This window comes from Leptonychotes weddellii, chromosome 3, assembly GCF_054177405.1.
Source record: "Leptonychotes weddellii isolate Sample4059 chromosome 3, ASM5417740v2, whole genome shotgun sequence".
NCBI classification, from domain to species: Eukaryota; Metazoa; Chordata; class Mammalia; order Carnivora; family Phocidae; genus Leptonychotes; species Leptonychotes weddellii.
This window is the reverse complement of record NC_138371.1, coordinates 24,014,476-24,027,482: the sequence shown is the minus strand read 5'-3', so window position 1 is coordinate 24,027,482 and position 13,007 is coordinate 24,014,476. Positions and strand designations below refer to the sequence as shown.

General features: G+C 41.0%; 1 protein-coding gene across 12 annotated transcripts in view; it reads left to right on the top strand.

Annotated features, from left to right (window-relative positions):
• Window positions 1-13,007, top strand: part of UNC80 (unc-80 subunit of NALCN channel complex) — a 223,590-nt gene that overhangs the window by 196,734 nt on the left and 13,849 nt on the right. For 10 of the 12 annotated variants that reach the window (XM_081813705.1, XM_081813699.1, XM_081813697.1 and 7 more), the window contains 7 exons: window positions 488-611; window positions 1,334-1,540; window positions 4,383-4,567; window positions 5,195-5,360; window positions 6,678-6,857; window positions 10,209-10,347; window positions 12,857-12,913. In XM_081813705.1, the coding sequence (XP_081669831.1) occupies window positions 488-611; window positions 1,334-1,540; window positions 4,383-4,567; window positions 5,195-5,360; window positions 6,678-6,857; window positions 10,209-10,347; window positions 12,857-12,913 (1,058 nt within the window). The remainder of the gene's footprint in view (window positions 1-487; window positions 612-1,333; window positions 1,541-4,382; window positions 4,568-5,194; window positions 5,361-6,677; window positions 6,858-10,208; window positions 10,348-12,856; window positions 12,914-13,007) is intronic. The other 2 variants (XM_081813703.1, XM_081813700.1) reach the window with 1 other exon arrangement.

The following is a 13,007-nucleotide window of genomic DNA, read 5'->3' as shown; positions in this document are numbered from 1 at the left end:
GATCACTAAAGTGATCCATGTTTATAACCTGTGAACAGAGATCATTTCTTTCTTTCTATATTACCTATTCCTTTCTGGTTTGGAGAAGGCCTTATGCAGAGGTCAGAGGACTTTTAAATAACTCCCAAATGGAATAGGTGGCAAGTTCTCATTTTCTTCTTTCTCTTTTACCTCTAAAATATTTATTGGTGGACACATGGAGCAAATGAATGGGGATATTCGGTTGTTTTTGTACCAGACCAAAAGTATTACAATTTTGCATTTAATATTCCAGATGTTACTGTTTTTTTAGGTATATAACTCTCAGTTATGGCAAGCAAATGGTAAAGTATCAGTTTTGAGTGAATCTCGTACGCTGCGCAACTGAACTCATAGTTTCCAGGAGCAGCCAACAGGGAGTCACCGCTTCCATCGTGCTGTGTAAAAACAAACATACCGAATGGGTGTGGGGGTCAATTAATCTTTTTTTTCTATTATTGCTGCACAGGCTTTAAAAGAAGATTTTCCCTTAAGCCATGTGATCTCCCCATTCACCAATCAAGAGCGAAGGGAGGGGATGCTTTTAAATCTACTCATCCCATTTGTGCTCACAGTAGGATCTGGAAGCAAAGGTCTGATTAATTTAACTAAAGGGAATGTATCATTGTTGTGTTTTCTTAAGTGTCAGGCTGTTATTTCTTATTCTTTTTCCCATGAGGGCCATCACTGCAGTCGATCCGAATGATTTAAACAGGGTTATCTTAGGAAATAGAGGCTTTCTTTCATTTCAGTTTAGCTACCCTGGGTCAAGAGTTTCTCTGCTCCACTTCTTAGGAGATATGTCCTTCAGTACAGCAAAAATTGGGAGACCATTGTTTCCATTAAGAAAATGGTATTAACTGAAATACAGTGTGGTGTGAATTGACAAGTGAATGGACTTTATAATTTGCTGCGGTTAGGGTTAGCCTAAACCGTACCACTGCCGTTACATTTCAATCTGTTTTCATTACTCTTCCTTCTTGGGGGATTTTTCTTTTAGGAAAAGCTTATCTCAAATGTAAAGACAATACGTTATGAGTATTTGGGCAGAAAAGAGAAAGGAGATTGAAATGGTAAGCAGAGATTTGGCTAAGAACACAAGCCCTTGGGTGCTGACTATGGAGAGAACACCCAGGATCAGGAATGCGGTTTCTGTCCAGAGGAGAAGCTGTACTTGGTGGGGAAACACCCAAATTTCTAGGGTGTTCTAGTTTGGAACTGGAAAGACGGCTGAATTTTTCTGGGTCTAACATGGAAAGTCTAGCTCATGACTTGCTTCTCTTTCCGCTTCCCTCTTCCGAACTCGGCCCCGTAGACAGCCCATGGCTCGAACAGCCTGAGGTGCAGTTGCTCCTGCAGACAGTCATGAACGTGCTCCTGCCACCGCGGATCATCAGCACGTCCAGGAGCAAGAACTTCATGTTGGAGAGCTCCCCCGCCCACTGCTCCACCCCGGGGGATGCAGGCAAAGACTTGCGCAGGGAGGGCCTGGCCGAGTCCACCAGCCAAGCCGCATACTTGGGTGGGTACTCTCCCCACACCGCCCCCCCGTATATGTGTGTTTGTGTGTGTATATGTATGACATAAGGACTTACTGAGTTATGTTACACCTTGACTCAAAAACGATTTTAAAAGACCTCAATCCAGAAAGTATTTGAAGAAGCCACTTGAGCAAGTAAGAAGCATCATCCTTGCAAAAGAGTCTGTACACAAATATATGCCAAAAAACGAAGTACTTTCCTCTCTGTGGTGCCTAAATTCCTCGGTTGTTTTTCTCACAGCATCTGGACATGTAAGGAAGGCATCGGCAGTAAGAATTCCTCCTTGCTGGTTAACTATGAGATCACTACTGAGATTATCATTACATTAGTTATCAAACATAGACTCTGACTGGTATACAGGGACACAACTCATGGGACTCACTGGTCTGTCATCTATGTGAATGGAGCCCCTAGAGTGGGGCAGTCCACATCCTGGGCAGCAAGACATGGCAGCCTTGTACTACAGCCCCCTCCTAGCTATTTTTCTTCCCTTATGATATCATCTCTAAATCTCCATCGTGATTTTCACTCTGGTGAGGCCAGTCGACTTGTTCTCCCCCAGAGGCTTGCCAGTTTCCTTCTCGCTTCACTCCTACGTTTCCATCACCCCATCCTTGCCTTTAACTTGGTCCTCGGTGAACTAAGCCAGTGGAAAACACCACTCCTGCCATAGCACGGAGAATTAAGGAGCACTGACAGCAGAAAATCTCAAAAGCACCAAGCTGAGAAGACTGCGCCTGACATTTTTCAATTTATCAAAGCAGATCTTGGTGTGGGGAGTAGAAGATGAACCACACACACTGGTAAAAACAGGTCCTTGGAGTTTGGAGTGTGTGAGGTGTTTGGACTGTATCATAAGGGGAACTATTTGGGGCGCCTGGCTGGCTCAGTCAGTAGAGCATATGACTCTTGATCTCGGGGTTGTGAGTTCGAGCCCCACATTGGGCCTAGAGATTATTTTTAAAAAAAAGAAATAAATAAGCATATTAGAAAATTATGTGATTGACAATGAAAAGGAAAAAAGGAAATAAGAATGCATTTGCACAGGACCTGACCCGTGTTGGGCTTAGTTGCCAAAGCCATGAGAATGTGGGGTTCCAATAAAATCTAGATTCTAGGACTGAGGCTTGCATAAGGCTTGGCACTGCACAGAGGATGATGGAAACAGAGGGCTTGACACATGAGGCAGGGTTAGGAGAAAACACTTGACGAGTGATTATGTTCAGGTCATTCCCCTTTCTGCCTTTTTAATGAAGGGGAATCCTTTGGTTCCTTGGCCAGGCTCCTGGACCTCTGTTTCAAATTGATTTTTGCATTTATTTTGAACACTTCCTGTGCACCAAGCACTGTTTTCTATACTTTGAATCCTCACAACAACTCTAAGAAGTAAATGTTCTTCTCCTTTTAGGACTGAAGAGGCAAAGGCCCAGAAAGGTTGAGTAACTTACCTAAAGTCACACAGTTAATAAACAGCAGAGCCAAAGTCCAAATCCAAGCCATCTGGCACCTGAGTCCCTGCTCTTGAGCCCTTTGCTATCCTGCTTATGTGTTGGGCTGATGGAGGTGAAGGTGAAAGCAGAATGGCAGAGACCCACAAAAGGCTAACAGGCACCTAGCAGTAGAAATGTCACCAAGCTCAGGGTAGGGAAAGAGGAGTGTTGTGTTTTGTCCCTTCGTTTGTTTGTTTAGTCGAGGGAAAGGAATTCGGATGAATGATGGCTGTGAAAAGTGGGATTTTGAGGAGGAGGAGGGGTAAAGAAGACTCTTACCGCATCTCTCTCCATGTTATATGGCATGGTTGTCCCCTGGAAATGTCCTAAATAGGCGATAAAGGTGTGTGTGACTTTGAGGGCTGCATGGAGTTGGGTTTCTGTGTGTCTTTTAGTTGCTGAGATGGGCCTTAAGACACGATCAAGAAGGCCCAGTTTCCCCTTGACTGCCCGGTAGCAGACACGGGGCCGAGAGCTGAGGGGGTCAGAGGACGCTCCTGCCAGAATGTTTGACATCCTTACAGTATTCTGGTTTGTCCTGACACACTGTTTGGGAAATCTTCTTCCCCTCCCCCCCCCAAAAATAAATAAATAAATGTAGATTGTGACAGGGCTGCCAGAATCTAGGAAGCAAGAGATCTTGCAAAAGAAATCCAACAGGGTTTAGTAATCAACAAGATGTGCAATGTTGCGGGGGGGGGAGGTGGCGGGGAGAAGAAGGAAGGAGGGAGGAGGACGGAGTTTTTTTCATCTGGAAGGATCTACTCAAACACATTTCCTGGTTACCTCTGGGGAGTGGTGGGGTCAGGAAGGGAGCTGGCAAGGGGAAGGACTTTTCTTTTTTTAATTTTGTGCATGTCTGCATGGCTTGATTTTACTTTAAACAGCAAGAATATATTCTTTCTATGCTTAAAAGAAAAAAAAATCTTTTAAAACACCCATGTTTTAGTTTAGGATATGAGTAGTATGCTGGTATTACCATAAAGCCACTAAGACGGCACTTTCAGAAAGCAAAATATTAGCCCCACATTATGTTTAGGACACATTTCCCTCTCCGTTCTATGAACCACTTGGCTCTGTTTTCCAAATCGTAGTTAAATGTACTTAAGAAAGGTAGCTGTGTTCTAATCAGGATCCAAACAGATCAGAACATCCAGATTTTTGTCTCGATGTCAGAACACTCGCTCAGGAGAGCATGCAGGTTCTTGGGAACATGGAGACACTTTGGAAATTCAGACAATATTCTGACGCATAAAGGCTGTGGATGCGCGCAGGGTTCCTCCGAGGCCCAAGTACGCACACAGGCTTACTTTTCTCTTTTCCCGGTGTGAAGCGCTGAAGGTGATTCTCGTCTGCTTTGAGAGGCAGCTGGGAAGCCAGTGGTACTGGCTGAGCCTCCAGGTGAAGGAGATGGCTCTGCGCAAGGTGGGAGGCCTGGCCCTGTGGGACTTCCTCGACTTCATCGTGCGGACCCGAATCCCCATCTTCGTGCTCTTGCGCCCGTTCATCCAGTGCAAGGTGTGGTGTGTGCTTCTCCCAGAAGTGCCGAGCCCCAGGGATGTGTTCTCTCCAGGTTAAGGCGGGATTGTCGCAGCGGTGTTCGTGCGACTCAGGAGAGCTAGTTAGGAGGACCTTTTAATACCGTGTTTGTAAGACAACAGCTCAGAAGTGGATCCCAGAGGATCAAATGTCATGTTAGGAGTACCTTCGCAGTGAGAGCGTCATTAAACTCTGTAAAACTCTGCCCTCTCTTGACTCACCACTGCCCCCTAGGGAAAAAGAAAAAAAAAAAGATCGGCCCAAGGGTAGGATCTGGGGAAGGTTCTCCTTTCTTCCGTGACGTGACAGAGATCTGATTTTAAATAAACATGGAAAAGATGGAACAGTTAAAGCATGTCCCCCCGCCGCCCCGAAATCCTCCCTCAGTATTCATCTACTGTGTTAATCTTCTCATGCCCGAATTTCCTGGGGCAGTGATTCAAAATAATGTATTGATTAAGAGCTTCCTGTATAAAGCACTGTCCTAAAAACTTCATTTGCATTACCTTATTTCAGCCTCACAACCAACTATGAAATAGGTACAATAATTAGCCCATTTTACAGATGGGAAAATTGAGGACCTGAGAATCCATACCTTCCTTTCAGCTTCTGGCCCAGCCAGCAGAAAATCATGAAGAGCTCTCTGCCCGGCAACACATCGCCGACCAGCTGGAGCGGCGCTTTATCCCACGCCCTCTGTGCAAGAGTTCCCTCATGGCCGAGTTCAACAGTGAACTAAAAATTCTAAAAGAGGCAGTTCATAGTGGCTCAGGTGAGTAACCGTCGGGTATTTTGCATTTGCTTGCCTCATGGAACTCACACCCTACAAGGAATGCCTCTGTCCAGGTCACCACTCTTTTTGGAACCATGTATGAGGTAGTCATGTCAGTTCCCTGGTAGATTGGACCATGTGATCAATGCCAGCAGCAAAGCAAGGGGTATCATGGGATTTTAATTTTGCTCTTTTCTAAACTTTTTTTTCAATCTTCATTTCAGTAGTGAAACTCTTTCTTGACTATTTAACAAGGGGGGCAAGTATTGAAATGCTTGCCTTCACCTCCTTTTTGGAAAGGAGAAGGGGGATTCACATTCTTTGAACACCTGTTATATGGTAGATGGTTTCATAGATGTTATTTCACTTAATCCACGCAAATGCCCTTAAGGTCGATAAGGGAGAGTCCACTTAAGGAATGAGGAAACCGAGACTCTGTAGAGAATAAAGAATCTACACACCGAACTAGAATGATTGCTTACAAAGCCTTGAACTTTTACAGATTGGGGGAGGTAGGGCTGAGTTAGAGTTGGCAGGCTAGGAGGTCCTTTCTTTACATTATTTAAAAGATTTTCTTTTGGGGGTGCATTGTTTACTTTTTACAGTTATTAACAGGAAATTACTAGGAGGGAAAACAAATCATAATCTGCCATTAGAGGGCAGTCATTACCCATAAGTAGACTCTCATATGTGTGGCTTTTTTTCTTTCTAAAATGTATTATTGCTTGCGATGTATTAAAGACAAAGATTTTGACAAGTACAATCTTAGTGAAATCTGCAGAGTGCCATTCAAATATTCTGCTTTATAATAAAATAACCTGACGCATGAAAGGGGATATTTTATAAGTTCTCATTTCCAGAAAAGGAGAATGCGAACACAGTTTTGATTACGTATTCTGATTTTGATTGAGAAGTTCCTATCAGACAATGTATTTATTACTCCTACATGCTTGTGTCAGGAGAGATGTATTTCTCAGTAAAATCTGCCAAGTTGGAAGCTTCAATTCATGTCAAAATTATTTTGCATTCTTCCAACCTTCACATTTGAAATCAAAAGCAATGTCAAAGCATTTTACATTATTAGGGATACTATATTCCCCTGAGGGAACTGTTCAATTATGAGTAAATCAATAGCCAATTCTTTTTCTGTTTCTTTTTAAATCTCACTTCCACTTGCTACTTTATCCTAAAGACCACTTATCTGAGACACACTATTTAACTGACCTTTCCTAAAAAATACAGGGAGGAGTTTGAAGCAAGCATTTGTTTTCTTTCGAGACGCTCACCATGCATCTCCTTTGGTCTCTCAACCCCCAGCCTACCAAGGGAAGACATCTATCAGCACTGTGGGCACCTCTACCTCCGCTTACCGCCTGAGCCTGGCCACCATGTCCCGCTCAAACACGGGCACTGGCACTGTCTGGGAGCAGGACAGTGAGCCCTCCCAGCAGGCTTCGCAGGACACCCTGAGTAGGACTGATGAGGAAGATGAGGAAAGTAGGTTACCCCACAGAACGGGATAGATGTGGGGGTGGCATGTGGGACCCAGCTTGGCCATGCAAATGAGGGCTTGGGAAGGATTTCTGCCGCTCTGACTTTTTTCAGTACTGATTCCCCGGTCATTTTTACAAAAAGGATTTAAAGTGGAATTGTGGGGCGCCTGGGGGGGGTGGCGTCGGTGAAGTGTCTGACTCGGTTTCGGCTCAGGTCATGATCTCAGAGTCGGGGCATCGAACCCCACATCAGGCTCCATGCTCAGTGGGGAGTCTGCTGGAGATTCTCTCTCCCTCTCTCTCTGCCTTTCCCATTCATGCTCTCTCGTTCTCTAAAACAAATCTATAAAATAAATAATAAAATAAAATGGAATTGTGATTGATTGCATGATTCCCTACTGTCTACTCTTTTATAAATTCCTCAACAGCCTTGGTCATTTGGAAGGCATTCAGACAAAAGTAAATCTTTAGTGACCCCTACACCTTGAGCTTATAAATTCAACCTTTTCCAGCACTCCCCATTGAGCAAAGAAAACTAAACAATGCATATACTCAGGACTCAGAAAAGATCAGTTGGCTATACTATCTAGAACGTAAACCAATAGGCTTTCTTGAGGGACTACAACCCAAAAGGAAATACAACTCAAATCTGAGTCAAGAGTGTTCCTAATGACTGAGGTGGTCCAGGAGCTTCTAACACATGTGCATAAGATTTAGTGTCATGAAATGAAACCAGTCAAGAACGTGTTTCATATGTATGCTTAATAGGAGTAGGTTTTAAAAGTAAAAAGTGAAAGGTCCAATTAAATACCACAGTCATTTAATTCTTTTTATTGCCTTGATTATTTTCTAGTTGTGTTTTAATGACACTCTGAGGGGCACCTGGGTGGCTCAGTCAGATAAGCATCTGCCTTTGGCTCAGGTCATGATCCCAGGGTCCAGGATCAAGCCCCACATTGGGCTCCTTGCTCAGTGGGGAGCTTGCTTCTCCCTCTCCCTCTGCTGTTCCCCCTGCTTGTGCTCTCTTTCTCTCTCTCTGTCCAATAAATAAATAAAATCTTAAAAAAAAAAAAAAGAATGAAGAAGACAAAATCTAGATCTTCACTTAGAGCCTCTCCATATCAAACAACAATAAAAAGTCCCATTTTAAACTAAATTAGGAGAAATAGGAGTTGAGGTTGGAATTTTAATTAACTGAGATGAATGAAAGTATTTTAATTCCCTATTAGAGTTGGATGTGGAGGAAAGGGAAAGAAAGAAATGCAGTAACATTTCCAGATGTGGTTTAGGGTTAATCAGATAATGAAGTGATGATCATATTGTCTTTCACCTGAGCTACAGATATATTTGTTTCTAAATCACTCTGCTCATTGTGCAAAGAAATACTCTTCAAATTATAATGGGAAATCTTGAAAAATCTTGACCAAGAAAGAAAACAAAATGAGAGAAGGATAAGCAGTTTTTATATTCATTAAGTCCTAGTAATAGTTCAGAACTTTAGTTGTATCTATTTTTCTTTAATGCTTTAAGTAATGTCTCCCAGCAATTTTTTTTTTAATTATGGGAAATGATACCACCCATCTTTAGTAGAGCTAAATATCTTTAGGAGGTAACCTCCTAGCCAACAGGAAGGAGATAGGGAAGAAAAGTAGAAAGGACATAAAGAGAGATATCACTGATTGGGAGCCAGCACTTAAACCCACTGATGAACATGCAATTTTTTGCTAATATCTCTGCTCTTAGACGGCACAACCATCCCAGTGGAAACAGAGTTGCTAACAAATGTGTGGTTGTGATGTGGGTGTGTACTGATTTATATGGGGTGGGCATAAAAGCCAAATGGTTGACTGCTTTGACTTAAACTATTTTCCCATTCTATCATCAAACCCATATTAAGACCTAACAGGTACAAGATGAGGTATAAGAAAGTATGAGAAAAAATATGTTCTCTGGGATCTTAGATCTAGTCCTATAGAGGAGATGACAGACATTTTCAATAAAGAAGATTTAACAAAAGGGTGAATGGAAGGCAGCATGTAATTAATCATCAAACACATATTGAGAGACTGTGAAGTGATATATGAATTTAAATAGGAGGAAAAATCAGTGAGATGTGGGAAAGGACTTGTAGAAATAGCTCTATTTATGTTACCATGTTTTTCATGTTTTTAAGGCACATTTGCTTATTCCCTTCTCTGTGAACACACCTAAAAAAGAAATACCATTCTGTAACATGAATCAACTTCAAGTCAGTTATTATGCAACAAATTAAAATTTCTGGCACTCTTCATATACACCTTTTTGGTTTGAAAGAAGTTTCATTAGAAATACGACCACTTGGGGTATTTTAAATAAAGGATGTGAGATGACCTTACATGGTAGCATAAGTTCAACACACTACATTAATCAAAATATGTTTACTCTTCAGGGGCGCCTGGGTGGCTCAGTTGGGTAAGCGTCTGACTTGGTTTTGGCTCAGGTCGTGATCTCAGGGTCATGGGATCGAGGCTTATGTCGCGCTTACAGTAGAGTCTGCTTGAGATTCTTTCCCCCTCCCTCTCCTTCTTGCTCTATTCCTCCCCCAGCTTGTGTGTGTGTGTGTTCTCTCCCTCTCTCTCTGGTAAATAAATAAATAAATAAAATCTTTAAAAAATAAATAAAAATATGTTTACTGTTCAGCAACAAACAACATTAACTCACTTAAAATGAGGCCATCTTGTCACAAATACGTGTGTTAAAGCTAACTTTCACATGGATTTGAATACATTGATTTCTGCTTTGTGAAGAAAATAAGATGATATGCATCAAGTTTAAAACTTGAGGTCAAAATAAGCATTTGTTTTTTAAATTTTGGAGGTTTTCAAATATTTACCCTAAAGCTATCTGAAATAGTCTTGCCCTCAGCAGTCTAAAAATCATTAAATGTACTGAATGTAGTTTTTCAGTGTCAAAGAAGTATACTTGACTCATTTAGTAACAATATTCCTTTTTGCACTATTCTCAGAATGTTTAAAAATTTTTCGTCCAGCTTTTCTGAAATCAGATACCTCTTGACTTTCACAAATAACTTACTTGTAAAAATGGACAAGATGTTTACATTTATTTCATGCAGGCTGTTTGAGGGTGGGAGATGTGTGGATGTGAAGAATTGTTTGTCCCTTTGTACAGATTAAAAACTAAGACCTTTGGGAGTCTTACATTATAATCTGTACAAAGGGATGAATGATAACTTAGCTTTAAAGATTACCCTAAGATGGGAACCCAAGCCAAGGACGGAACCCAAGTACAAACTCAGTTTGGGTCTTCGGATCAACGTGACCATGTTATAACGCTCCATTCTTTTGTCCCCTATCAGATGACTCTGTAAGCATGCCCAGTGTGGTAAGTGAACAAGAAGCTTACCTCCTGAGCACCATTGGAAGGAGGCGGTTCTCCAGCCACGTCTCTAGCATGTCTGCACCTCAGACTGAGGTGGGCATGTTACCCAGCCAAAGGTAAAGAGCCATGGATATCCTATACTCTGCATTTGGGGGCAAAGGTAGAATTCTGAAAATTCACTTTTGTTGTTCTAAAAAGGCCAAAAGAGTAGCAGAGGATTGTGTTTTTATGTAGACCATTCAACAAAGGACTTTTCAACCAAAGTCATGCAGGCAACAGTTTGCAAAGAGATTTCTAAGCCAGACCAGTAGAAGGGATCCCAATTTCTGATCCAAGCATTGTTTCAACTTAAAAACTCTCTAGAAGTAGATACATGGTCTTTTTTCTGGTTGTCAAATGACATTCTCATATTTCACATAAATCATTAACTAAGCTAATCGTGAGTACCTGGCGAGTGTATAGGACTAGCTTGATATATGTGGTAAAGTTTAGACTTTTGGTATGTCATTAGTATTTAGTGGGAGGTAGTGATGCTTAACCAGGCAGAAAAAGACCTACGCCACTATGTGTGACCTTGGGCAGGTCATTTAACAAGGGCCAACAGTGCTCTTCTCTGTGAAAAAGGAGGTTGGCTAAAGTGACCTTTACAGTACCTTCTCTATAGTTATATGATTCCATGACTAAACACTTTAAGACATTTTCTTTATGTGTTCTCTGCCCTATAAGAACATAAATAAAAGTTCCAAGATACATATATCAAATATAGAAAATGATCTGATATAAGAGTCAAAACATTGTCTATTTCAGAGCCAATGATATTATCACTTCAGGAACTGAATTCTTTCGAAGAGTTGGCTTTATGTGTTTTTGGCTAGCTTGTTCTTTATTTTTAATATCTACAGATTTAGTGTGGTTATACTTCATACGTGGAAAATAATAAAAATCGTAGCACATTCTAATGTTCAGATAAAATCAATTTTATGCAGAAATAATTACCCTATGCCCAAATCCTTTAGCAAATAGTTCATGAACTTTACAGATGAAATAAAATTTGTGAAATAAAGCCTAACTTTGGAGAATATCAAAAACTAGGGGAAAATGATAAAAGATGAGTAATAAGTAAATTGCACACTTATAAAGAAAGCAGTATTTTATGTACTATTTGGTTAATACAAAAATTAATAATACATAAGGGTTACTATCCTTGTAAGAGATTGTTTTACCTACCTTTTGGTAACTTACCTTTAAAAAGGAGGTCTTTTAAATAAAATGCATGAACAAAACTAGAGCTAAACTATAAAATGTCCAAAAAAAAAAAAAAACAAGATACAAAGTCATACAAGCAGTTAATATTGGTAACTATCAGTTCACTTTTAATTGCTAGCATATGCAAGCTTCTATCAAGGATAAGAGAAAACCATCTAGCAATTCATGTAAAAGTTTTATTTAAATTAGGGAATTGTAGGAATTTAACATAGAGGCTTTTTTGGTGATTTACCTAAACTAACCAGACCATCCATTCCCTTTGTACATATTCATTAAGAGGTTAACTTGTTTCAAGGGAGAAAATTTGTTCTTTTATGGATATACTGGAAATCCAGAAAAATCATATAGTTAAGCCTTTTGGCTTGAGTCATATTTCGGAAGGCTAGTGAAGGTAGGAATATCTATGTATATTAGGGAAAGGGAGCTCTTTCTGGACACAGAGGCTATTTCTACAGTGTACGATTAGGTAAACAATTGGGGGGGGCAGGCACTCCAGCTTTTTAAATAGTTTAATTCCATTCAATTTAATAACTATTTATTGAATGCCTCATGGGTGCTTGCTTAGCCCGATGCCAGGTAGTGAAAAAGAGAGAAAGTATGACACAATTTCTGTTCACGAATCCCAAAATCAGCTGCATCCAAATAAATCAATAAACTATTTAATTATTCTCTCACCAACCTGACAGGTTTCTTCTTTTGGCATTTACAATTCAGTCACTAGAGGATGGAGTAAGGAGGTAAATGAGAGTTCCAGGTGAATATTCCAGGGTTATCTTCCTCCCATTTGTTGTTGACTTGCATTTCCATTGCAAAATTAGCAAGGAAAGTTGAGTTCTTTCTTTGCTTCTCTTAATGGCATCAGTTCCAAGAGTTTGGTTGTGCCAATCCATGGTAAGTGGTTTTTTGTGTGATAATGTCACAACACATGAGAAAGAAGCAGGCTCCTGGTCAATGAAGAATCACATACATACTAAGACAAATGAAAGTAATAACCACCCAGCCAAATGGTCACCAAAGGAATGATAGTCTCATCTTCTACAGATTCATTCTGCAATGCACTTCAGAGCTCATGTGTCCGTTTGGAGCTCATTTTAAGTCCCAACTCTTGACCAGTAAATAGATCACTCCTTAGAGAGTCATACCCACCCAAAGTCCCTCCTCCCCCATTGCCTCGAGTCCTATGTCTTGACAAACCCAGCACAAGGTGAAATGGTTACCTGTCTCCTTCTCCTTCTTGTTCTGTTAAATTTATTTATTTTTGGCTCTTGGAAGCAGAAAATTGCATGCCTTTTTTTCTTTTTCTTTTATTTGTTTGCATTTTCTTTCCCTAAATGCTTCATCTCCCTACCCCTCCTGCAGTGAACCTAATGTCCTCGATGACTCCCAGGTCCTGGCCGCCGAGGGCAGCCTCTCTAGGTACAGTGTCAACGCTACCTGTCTATTGGTGTCTGTGCTGGGAAACTAGCTGTTCCCTGTCTCCTCTGTCTCTCTGTCTCTCTGTCTCCTCTTG